This window comes from Phlebotomus papatasi, chromosome 1 (genome assembly GCF_024763615.1).
Source record: "Phlebotomus papatasi isolate M1 chromosome 1, Ppap_2.1, whole genome shotgun sequence".
NCBI lineage: Eukaryota > Metazoa > Arthropoda > Insecta > Diptera > Psychodidae > Phlebotomus > Phlebotomus papatasi.
The window spans coordinates 98,467,651-98,478,935 of record NC_077222.1 but is presented as its reverse complement, the minus strand read 5'-3'; the positions used below and the strand labels follow the sequence as shown (position 1 = coordinate 98,478,935).

Genomic DNA, 11,285 nt, shown 5'->3' with positions numbered 1-11,285 from the left:
TTAATTAAAAATGAAATTATTAAAGGACATTAACCTAAATTTGGTCAAAAATAAATACCCTAGCGCTTAATTTATTGAGTGAAATTATACTTATTTCCAGCTTAAAAAACAAAATTCTATTATATTTCTAAAAATACAGTTGGACCTCGATAGAGCCAACTAATTACTTCCAAGCCTGTTGACTCTATTGGATTTGTTGACTCTATCGGAGTCTGAAAAAAAATCAATTGGAATGGGGTATTATTTTACATTTGTACTAGATAATTGATAAATTCAACACGATAGTAAAATATTTTATTTAATTAACCCATAAATACTACCCCCTCTGGCCCAAAAACAGTTATATGTTTTGGCAAAATTTCAAGATTAGGGGATGATTTTATGGAATGTTTTTATAATTAGTAAATATCATAAGTATAAAATACTCTCGATGTGGTAATATTGAAGTCCATCCACGATGTTAAGATATGGAAAAGATGTCATAAAGATTTTTTTTTTTCATTTTTTCTATAAGACCTCCGTTAAATACTTAATCATTAAAAATTCAAATGCAATTATCGTGATTAATTAGAATTTCTTAGCGTATAAAAGAAGAGATTGATGGTTATTTCATTATGCCATAACTATGGCTCTAAGCTTCACAAAAAGAGCAATAAAACCAATTTTACTCATTTTATTCATGTTCTGTAATATCGGCGCTAAATGGTTAGATATTGATTTAGAGTTTTAGAGCCTTCAGACGACCCCCTAAGTAAACCGGAGCATTATTAATAAGACTCTCATTTCGTTCCCATCCCGCCCTTTCACCATCCAAAATCGTATTGTCTGTGATTACAAGAAAACACATCATACGGATTTTTTTAGGAAGATGAAGGGGAGGGGTGAGACGGAAAAGAGGATTATATTAATAATCTTCAAGTTGACTTATGGGAGATTGTCTGAAGACTTCAAGTCAATATCCTTAACCATTCAGCACTTAACCCTTTAAGGACGATTTGAACACCGGTGTCCCATAAAGAAAATAATTTTTCCTGACTACCCAAAGTTATTTTCTTCTTATGTCTGTACATACTTGTAAAGTAGAAGGTTGAAGGAATCTAAAATATTTTTTGCAAGTCTCTAACTATTTGCTATGTAGTAAATATTTGAGCTCAAAAATGGTGAATTTTTTAATTTTCAAATTCATAATTGATTTTATTTATTTTTTATACTTCTAATATTTGTTAAGCAAAATCCTTTTGGCAATAAAAACTACAATACTCATACGTAATATTTTTCATTAAAGCGAAAAATATTATTCATTGGTATTGTTAAAAAAAATTATTTAAATTTTTAGGCTATTTTTATCCCTATCGTTCATAGAAGCACAAAATACACCGAATCAGACTCCATTGGACTTTCCTAGATTAGATGTAAGACTTATCATTGATTATGTTTCCCAGTTTAATTTTTATTATTAAGGAAGTTAAGGGAAGTTAAGGAAGGTTAAGGAAGTTTTAACCGTTTTCTCTTACAAATTTTAATTTTCTGTTGCTTATTATTGTTTTTGAACCAAATTTTCATTTGAGACACTAAACTTTTAAATCAACTCCATATAAAAAAAAACAACTTGCCGGGGGGTAGTTTTAAATTAATAATGTAACTTAGAATAAATTTACACATTTTTTTTAGAAGGGTAATTTTTATCATAGTTTATTATGTTACATTTTTTTAAACAAGTAATTTATTTAAACAGTTTGAATAAATTTAGAAAAAGTTTCTACACTGTATTATACTCAAAAATTCTAGCATTCTGTACGTTTTTCTTTTTGTAATTCGAGTTCATTTTTTTTTTGTTTACATTACTCTTTTAAGGCGTCTACACATTGAGAGCAATTTTCGTCAAAAATTGCGCTTTTGACAGAAATTTGACGTTTTTCCCTACAACGCTGCAGGGAATTTCCTTCAAAAAAGAAATTTTTGACAAAAATTGCTTTTAATGTGTAGAGGCCATTACAAATTAATGATGGATCAAAATTCCTTACATTGCGATCATAAGCTTAATAAAAAATCTTAAGACAAAAGAACTTTCAATCAAAACGCTTAAAATCACGAAAAGAAAATTATTTTGATGAAAAATGATTACACGGTTAATTATACGAATTTTATCATAATATTGCCATGTATACGTACATAAATGTGTTTCTTGTGCTAAAAATGTTACATTGATACGCCAAAACACTGATTTTAATTTCGATAAAATCATATAATATTATTAGTTGAATAATAAAGGACAAATTGACTCTATCGGAGTCAATTTGGGTCCAAGTTGACTCTATCAGAGTCCGTAGAGTAAACAAAATAGTAAAAATAGTTTAAAAAAAATAATGGAGATTGACTCTATTGGGGGTTGCTTTATCGAGGTCTCACTGTACTTAGAATAAAGTATCAAAATGTCGATTTTTTATGTTGGCATGAAAGGACGTTATGGTCTACGTATGAATTTTTATTGACATTTCTTTTTTTGTTGATTTTCTTTAAGGATTAAGGGGTGGAATTATTCTTATTTCCGCCACTGTAGCACGATTAATGGTAACGTATATATTTTGAAAACAAATTTACTGCGGGATCAACGAACTGAGCAACATTTTCTCTTAAGAAAAACTTTTATTTTTAATATGAAGCTGATCTTATTTTTAAGAGAAATTAAAATTATTTGTTGAAATGTTTAAGACGCTTTTTCTCCATTTTCAACATTATCCTTGTCTCTAGCTCGTCTGAATAGACATTTTTCACCTGAATAATAAATTTGTAAACTGAATAATTGTATAAAATAGACCTCAGACTTAATTTTTTATAGATGAGCTGAAACAAAAATCTGTGATAAATCCAATAATTTTTTCTCAACTGTTAAAAACGAATGAAATTTTACGGCGTTATCACACATTGCACATTAAAATTTTAATGTGATTCACATTAATTGTCGCTTGTGAGCGTCCAAATATGTTATTTATGTCTTTGAGTCACTTAATATTTGGGGTTTTTCTATTTATTGATAAAGAAGTGGATTTGGCCTGCAAAAATAAGTTTAAATTTATCTAAAGCATAAATATTTTTCACATTAAAAAATTAAAGAGAAAATCGCATTAATTTTTCGTATTAATGCTATAAATCAATTTATATCAAATTTTGCGGGCCAAGTCTACCTTTTTATCAACAAATAGATCAAATTTTGAATGTAAAATTATTCAAAGACACAAATTACACATTTGGACACTCACTAGCGACAATTAATGTGAATCATATTAAAATTTTAATGTGCAAGTGTGATAACACAGTTAAGATGATTCGGATTTCAAGGTATTTATTCAAAAAAAATAATAATACTTCAGGATAACATTAAATTTTCTATTTGGAAGTAAATGGAATCAAAGAATAGACCTGCATTCAATGATCTTATTGAATGTGATGGTCTGCAATATAGTACATGAGGTGATTTCTGGCACGTTCGGTGGGCCTTTTACGGCACACACGAGTTGGTGGCTGAAGCGGATCCCTGAGATCAGCTTCATGTGGCCGAACATTGTGGCTGAGCAGGTAATTGTGGCAAACGCAGACAGAATGGACAAGGAATATAGCGTTGTCGTGATTGCAGTTTATGGGTTTGTCGCGATTGGACAGGCACTTCCACTGCCCCCTCATCATAGCCCAACAGCGAGATATCTGGCTCCTGACTCTCTCGTGGACTTCATTGAATTTCTCCTCGATTCCAAAAACTGGATTTTGAAATGGGACAACGGTGAATTTAGTCATTTGATAGCCCAAATCCCCCAAAAGCCAAGTCTGTGGATCCTGTCGATAGATCCTCTCGAGACTCTTAAGTATTTTGCAAATTTCCAATGCCGTCCACTCCGTACAATTCGCAACATACCGAGGATCGCAAAAGATCACCCGGGAATCTGCATCGCAGACAATCAGGCACAGCAGCGAATAGTACCCCAGCGTGTTGTAGTAGTCATTCACGCGAGTTGGCAGGTAACCCGTGAAGGGGATGTGAAATCCATCGATGATCCCAACAACTCCAGGAAGACCAGTTGATTGCTTGAACTTTTCCTTGATCGGAATTGCCTGGTTGTTGGAATATGGGAATGAGACGTACTTGGAGTACATGTATTTCTCAATAGTGTGGCATATTTTCTCAACATAACCCATGGCCATGTCTTCCGTTATCATCCAGAATAAACTCATCCTTCCCAGTGGCCTTTGATAACTTCCAGTGGTGAAGAAGTTCAGGACACAGAGAATTTGAAGATGATGCGGTACCCTTTGACCGCTCTGAGCACTGTATTGGCGATTCAATTTTATTAGAGGTGATAATTCATCGATGAATTCCTTCGCCAGGAGTGGAGGGAAGCCAAAGAGTTTCCTGAACCTGGAAACAATGCAAAATTAGCCTCAAGGAACAGGGAAAAATTACTTTGTTAGTACCTTGTTTGAGGAAGAGTAAAAGGATTGGTTGGATCTCGCAGAAGGCGCCTCTCCAAACGAGCTTGCCTCTTCAACAAGATCTTCAAGAGTTCACGAACAGTGCGATGAGGACGAAGTGACATATTCTTTCACGAGATTTCCCTGATTTTTCATAAAATTTCCACAGAGCACAGCATAACACGTTCGAACATGTAACGAAGTCGCAATGGCGGGGATTGCAAAAAAATGCTGCAATTTCGATGAAATAACATAGAACTGAGCAACTCTTAGCAATAAATTTAAAATTTTTAACTAACTTAACTGTGTTATCACACTTGACACATTAAAATTTAAATATGATTCACATTAATTGTCGCTGGTGAGAGTCCAAATGTGTAATTTGTGTGTTTGAATCATTTTATATTCAAAATTTGATCTATTTGTTGATAAAAAGGTAGACTTGGGCCGCAAAATTTGATATAAATTGATTTATAGCATTAATGCGAAAAATTAATGCGATTTTCTCTTTAATTTTTTTAATGTGAAAAATATTTATGCTTTAGGTAAATTTAAACTTATTTTTGCAGGCCAAGTCCACTTCTTTATCAATAAATAGAAAAACCCCAAATATTAAGTGACTCAAAGACACAAATAACATATTTGGACGCTCACAAGCGACAATTAATGTGAATCACATTAAAATTTTAATGTGCAAGTGTGATAACGCCGTAACGAAGACATTCTTGTGCCTGAAGAAGAAAAGGTGGATTCTTAACAATATCAGCTCCTGTAATCCTACCAAAATTTCATGTCCTCCGATCGGGCTCAAACTTTGCCAAAATGTGTTTAGCCACTTCCTGGTCACGAATATATCGATGGCTAAAAACCGTTCCCTTCCATCCGTCCGTCCGGCCGCTCTTTGGACCATCTCCCGAACTAAGAAAGATATCGACTTGCAATTTTCGACAAAGTGCCATTTTAAATACCACTTTTTTTTTGTTTTCTCAATAGCTCCGCCCCTATGGCATCGATCGGGCTTAAATTTTAGTATGTTATAGCTGGGTATAAAAGTATCAAAATTAAGGTCTCCCGAACCCGAACCATAATGCCACAATATTCTGGTTCTAATTGTCAGAATTTAAAAAGTGAGGGCGTTTTGGAAAGCTCTCATGAAATATACCACTTCCCTTTTGACATAGGAAATTCATAAAACCACCGCTAGGAGCACTTTTATTAAAAAGAAAGTTGTTCAATGTTCTAAGTGAAATAATTCAAGTACTCTACTGTGCATTAGGCTCAAATTTTAGTATGTTGTAGCCGCAGATTATACCTATAAAACAAAAAATTACTTAAGTGGATCAATAAGCCCTGACCCGAGCTATAAGGGGTAAAATTTCGAAAATTGACCGGCCTCTATCTCCGGTTCTAATTAACATTTTGACCTAAATTTTGAGTTTTTGGTTTCGTCTCGATGAGTACTTTCAGATGAAAATTCAAAAAGTCAAAATTCATCAAAATTTAAATTCATTTTTCTCAAAAATCGCCATTGTATTGTGCAAATTAATCAAATATTAGAGTATTGTAGTTTAGGCTATGAAGTTTCCAAAAAAATGGCGTGGGTTCGCTGTGGTTAGAATAGAACCGGAGATACGAGGGTTTGAAGTTCACAAAATTCAACAATATGCCTGCTTTTAAGCGAGGGTTTTTTTTAAATGCACCCCACTGTGCTATGCACCGGCGAGTCTTGGAAAATCTCCCCTTGAGGTTTGTGTCTGAATAAAATCTCCCAGTAGGCTGTTATAATACTCCCATTTGTGTCTCGACTAAAATAGAACGTCTAGCAGACTTTCTATTTTATTCCGAAACGTTTCGAACTTGCTTTGAAGTACGTGGTATTGGTTATAATTTAATAGAAGTCAAAGGGTTACCAAGTAAATATTAATGGTTGATGAAAAATAAATTTAAAAAAAGATATTGTATCAAATTGTCTCACCGCAGGGTCTTCTGTATTCCACCATCATCTATTTGTCAGTTCATTTACATCCTAGATATATTATTTTAAATAAAAAGTTTGCAATTTTTCAGAAATTTGATTCCAAATTGTTGTATAATATCTCTCATCTTTAGTTCCAGATCGAATTTGCATACAATCCGAGTTTGCTCACGTTAAGAATCTCACTTACAATAAGCTGATCTAGGCTTATCACTAGCTTTACAATTTGCTTGCTAAAAAATAAATTTGCACCTTCTTATGCATCCGAAGGATTCCAAAACTTATTTTAAAAAATATTAAAATTTGTACTTAAAATTCCCAAAAATCGACAATTCTGCAAAAGCTGTTAACCTTCGCTCTCTAAAACCACTTTTGTATTCAAATGTTGGCAGCACTGCTCGTGATTTTGTGTTCAAGTTCCGGACCGGGAGGCTAAGGCTAAATGGATTTCAATAAGCAGATTATTAATATCGTGCAAGAGTATCCAATTTTGTACGATCGGAAGAACAAGCTTTTCTTCCATGAAAAAGCAAACAATAAAACATGGGATGATATCGGGCAGAGATTAGGCCGCCCTGGTAAGTTTATATTTATAATTCTCTAAAAAAAAGGATTTTATTGCAGTCTCTGGCTGTTTCTCCTAGGTCCTCAATGCAGAGCTACATACATGTCTTTGTACATGAAATTTGGTATCCACCATGTCATGGTGACTACCCCGGAAATGGTGCAGATGGGATTTCCAAAACAGAATTTTCCTTACTACAATGACATGTTGCCCTTTTACAAAGACCGCATTCATTTGGTACGGGCTCAGAAAAGGGCTAAAAACATTATTAAGACTTATCAGAGGATACATGATCCTGTGGAAAAAAAGAAGTTTGAAGATAAAAGGGCCTTTAAAATGAAAACTAAGAATCTTAGCAAGAAGGCTAGGAAAATATTGTGGCAACAAGAAATGCTCAAGGCTGATAAGGATCAGGCTGCTCAAGGGCCTTCTCAATCACAAGTCGCAAATATCCCTCCAGTGGCTCCAGCCAATAACCAGGAACCTATCAAGACTGCATCTTGCGCAAGCATCCCTAACCAGACTAAGCGTAAACAGCCAATTCCTAAAAATCAACCCAATTTGAAAAGGAGAAGAGACGATTTTTCAGAAGATTATTCACTTGATGATTTACCTGAAAACTGGGTAGATGACTCGAAAGTTCCTGAGATACCACAGAAGCCCCAGGAAAAGCCTCAAATGAACAAAAATCCCGTTCCAGTCACTCAGAAATTATCTAAGGTGGAAGAAAAGCCCCAAGGAAACCAGAAGCCTGAAGTTATCCAAGGGCCTCAGGGAACCCAAAAGCCTCAGGCTCCTCCGGTGATTCAGAAGCCCGCGAATGCTGAGGAAGTCGATTTTTTCTTCAAAAGCGTCTCTCAGCAGATAAAGAGAGCCAATATCTCGCCAAATAATTTCTCAAACTTAAAAGTATCAATCCTCAAAGGTCTTTCTGGAAAAATACCATTTAAACAAAAATAAAGGAATAATAAAAATAAATTTTAAAGATTTTGTTTTCAAAAAAACAGCTGATTTCCGAGAAGCATTCAAATGAACAGCTGATTTCTTTGTGAAATGTTGGTACCTGTGTCATTGATTGTTTTCATCAGGTTTCATTCACAAAAAAAAGCGACGGAACGATTAATCAGATTGATCGCAAACAAATCAAAAATTAGTGTAAACTCGAAAATTGTAAAATATGGATGATGAATTTGTTTACAAGAGAAGTGCAAGATTCATAAAACTTTTGCAAAAATATCCTTGTCTCTACGATGTAAACCATAAGGGTTACAACATTTCTGCTCTCCAGAACGAAATGTGGCAGGAACTGTCGAGAAGATTTGGTGATCTACCACGTAAGTCTACCATCTCCCAGAACTATATTTCCGAATTCAAACTAATCCTTTTTCTTTTCTTAAAGCTAAGGAATGCAAGAAGAAATGGGAAGACTTTATCACCAGATACGGAGAGTACTACATTAGATTAGAGTGCCAGAAAATGTACAACCATTTATTCCTGGGAAAAAAGGAACTCAAGAAGGATCAGCTTAATTTAATTGACGACATGCGTTACTTCAAGCCTCATATTCGATTAAGTGAGGCTAAAGAAAATCTACTAAAAAATCCTGAATATACCACTAAAGAAAGGCAGGTAATCATGGATTTTGAATTCAGGAGTAGATCGTCCCCGGACACTGAAAAACCGCGAGTTTCAAATCCGGACTCTGAACGACTGCCCAAAAAGAAAGAGTCCAATAAAGTTCCACAAAACTTTCCAGTGCAACCCTCTCAGCCGGCTTTCCAGTTAGTGGATCCTCAGCAAGTTTTTCCAATGCATCAGCCAGCTTTTCAGAGACCAAATTTCGAACCGGCTTTCGAAATACCGAATCCTCTGCCAGTTTTTCCAATGCAAAACCCCCATCCGGTTTACCAAATGCCGAATCCTCAGCAATTCTATGGAGTTCAGGCCTATCATTCGGCTGTTCCGGATCCTTCAATGTGCCTTCCATCATCTGAGCCACTGTATTCTCAACCAGTTTTTGAAACCCAGTTGGCTATACCAACTTTCCAGAGCACTTCCTATCAGCCACCGCAGCCACCTTTTCAACCAAATTTCCCTCCAAGTAATGCTACCTATTCGACTGCATCAGGAACCCAATCCAAAGCAAAGCGTCATAAGGAATATCTCAATGAGAAATATAGAAACTTAATTGTAATAGGCCAGAGGAAGTCTGTACTGGATGTCAAAGAGGAACACGAAAAGTCTATTGACTTATTCTTCAATGAGCTCTCCCAGCAAATTGTAAAATCAGGAATGTCTCAGGAGAAATTCAAGGAAATACAAACGATAATTGTGGAAATTGTAGCTGCTAAATTGCCCGAATACAATCAATGAGGAGCACGAGAAAATTTGTATAGAAGAAATTAATTAAAACGAAGTATTTGCAATCTTTGCAATATCTGGGACTTCTTATTGAATAGTTCGTCAATCCGCGGACTACTTTATTTTCACAATATTGGCAGCATTGGAGTTTGTTGAAGAACGGAAACAAAACAAAGCTACATGAACAAAATCCAAAATTTCAGGAAAAGTCCTCTAAATAATAATAATAATCAGAAACCTTCCAAAATTACTAAAAAGCTTGAAGGGCTTGAAGTAACCGAAGAGCCTAAAATGATCCAAAAGCCCTAGGTTCTTTAGGTAAGTCAAAAAAGCTTTAGATTGAAATGAACTTTCAGGAAAAAATCACATCAATTTAAAACAGCTGATTTTCGAAAAGCTTTCAAATGAACAGCTGATTTCTTTTTGAGATGTTAGTACAAGTGTGCTACCGCTATTCTTCATTCGGTCTTCGGTCCATTCGCAAAAAAACGGTATAGATTTGAACGATTTTTATAATAAAAAAAAATGGATAAAGATTGTATTTACAAGAAAAGTAAAAAGTTAATAAGAATCGTGCAAAAGTATCCTTGTCTCTACGATGTAAATAATAAGGGTTACAACAATCCTGCTGTCCGGAACCAAATGTGGCAGAAAGTATCGAAAGAATTTGGAGCACCTAGTAAGTGTTCCTTTCAGTGAACTTTACATTTTTCGAATTCCTACCAGATATCTTTGTCTTATTGCAGCTAAGAAGTGCAGGGAGAAATGGGATGAACTGTTCACCAGATACGAAGAGTACTATCTTAGATTAGAATGCCAGAAAACGTGTTTAATCCGAAAGAAGAAACTCAAGCGGAATCAAGTCAGATTAGTTAAGGATATGCGTCACTTTAAGCCTCATATTCGATTACATGAAGCTAAAATGAATCTACTAAGAAATCCTAATCTTTCAAATGAAGAGAGACAGGCAATCAAAAATTTTACACCCATCAGTCGTGAATTGTCTCCGGACATTGAAGAACTGAGATGTCCACCTTCGGATTCGGACACTGAGCAACCATTCGAAATGAATCAGTCAACTGAAAATCCACTGATTCCTATTCACAATATCCAAAGGCAAACCTTCCAACCAGTATTTGAAGAACTGAATCATCAACAAGTTGCCCCAATACAGAACTCCCAACCGGCTTTTCAGAGACCAAATTTCGAACCGGCTTTTGAAAGACCAAATTTCCGACCGGCCTTCCAAATGCCGTATCCTCAACAAATATATGGAGTTCAGAACTATCGTCCGGCTATGCAGGATCCAACAATATGCCGCCCATATAGACCACCGTATTTTCAACCAGTTTTTAAAACCCAGAGCACCCAGAGGCTTACTCCACCTTCCCAGACCACTTCCTATCAGCCAAATTCGACTCCATCCGGAACTCAGTGTTCCAATACAAATCGTCAACAGGGATATAACAATGAGAGGAATTCTGTGCTGGATGTCAAACAAGAACACGAAAAAGCCGTCGATTACTTCTTCGCTGATCTCTCCCAGCAAATAATAAAATCGGGAATGTCTCAGGAGAAATTCACGGAAATACAAACGATAATTGTGGAAACTCTAGCTGCTAAATTGCCCGAATACAATCAGTAAGAAGCATGAGAAAAATAGGATAAAAATTGCAGGAGGATGTTGAACTTAATAAAATGTGAAGTTACTTGTCATTAAAGATGTTTCATTCGTATTTGAAGGTATTAAAACCAATTCCACGAATTCCTTGTTTGGAATCTTCTCGCTCTTGGGCCATCCGTGTCACTGGTGTCACTCACTAATTGCTTGTAGTATACTGCTCAAGCTCACCTGGAATTATATCTGGATTATTATCCCATTCACGTCGCTGCAGCAATAACACCACGAGGCATCCCGTT

At 35.3% G+C, this 11,285-nt stretch overlaps 2 protein-coding genes across 4 annotated transcripts; one reads left to right on the top strand and one right to left on the bottom strand.

The window, feature by feature from the left end:
* Positions 1-3,326: 3,326 nt before the first annotated feature.
* LOC129809990 (putative nuclease HARBI1) lies at positions 3,327-4,693 on the bottom strand. Its single transcript, XM_055860172.1, has 2 exons — positions 4,468-4,693; positions 3,327-4,411 (listed from the first exon to the last, which is right to left on the bottom strand). The coding sequence occupies exons 1-2, from the start codon at positions 4,587-4,589 to the stop codon at positions 3,436-3,438; spliced, it is 1,098 nt and encodes a 365-aa protein (XP_055716147.1). The 5' UTR covers positions 4,590-4,693; the 3' UTR covers positions 3,327-3,435.
* Positions 4,694-6,807: 2,114 nt separating this feature from the next.
* LOC129809989 (uncharacterized) lies at positions 6,808-11,081 on the top strand. Of its 3 annotated transcripts, none has more exons than XR_008752693.1 (3): positions 6,808-7,017; positions 7,084-8,338; positions 8,404-9,441. XR_008752693.1 is itself a non-coding variant. In XM_055860170.1 (3 exons), the coding sequence occupies exons 2-3, from the start codon at positions 9,891-9,893 to the stop codon at positions 11,008-11,010; spliced, it is 1,053 nt and encodes a 350-aa protein (XP_055716145.1). In that variant the 5' UTR covers positions 8,049-8,338; positions 8,404-9,890; the 3' UTR covers positions 11,011-11,081. The 3 variants fall into 3 exon arrangements, 2 of the variants coding, with proteins under 2 accessions (XP_055716145.1, XP_055716144.1); XM_055860170.1 differs by lacking the exon at positions 6,808-7,017 and adding an exon at positions 10,112-11,081 and having other exon boundaries at positions 8,049-8,338; positions 8,404-10,044; XM_055860169.1 differs by lacking the exon at positions 6,808-7,017 and having other exon boundaries at positions 8,049-8,338.
* The last annotated feature ends 204 nt before the right edge of the window (positions 11,082-11,285 follow it).

Excerpts from the sequence above, each read along its gene's own strand:
- LOC129809990 (XM_055860172.1), bottom strand. The coding sequence starts at position 4,589 with ATGTCACTTCGTCCTCATCGCACTGTTCGTGAACTCTTGAAGATCTTG. Across the intron at positions 4,412-4,467 it reads TTTACTCTTCCTCAAACAAG|GTTCAGGAAACTCTTTGGCT; the intron begins GTACTAACAAAG and ends CATTGTTTCCAG.
- LOC129809989 (XM_055860169.1), top strand. The coding sequence starts at position 8,182 with ATGGATGATGAATTTGTTTACAAGAGAAGTGCAAGATTCATAAAACTT. Across the intron at positions 8,339-8,403 it reads AAGATTTGGTGATCTACCAC|CTAAGGAATGCAAGAAGAAA; the intron begins GTAAGTCTACCA and ends CTTTTCTTAAAG.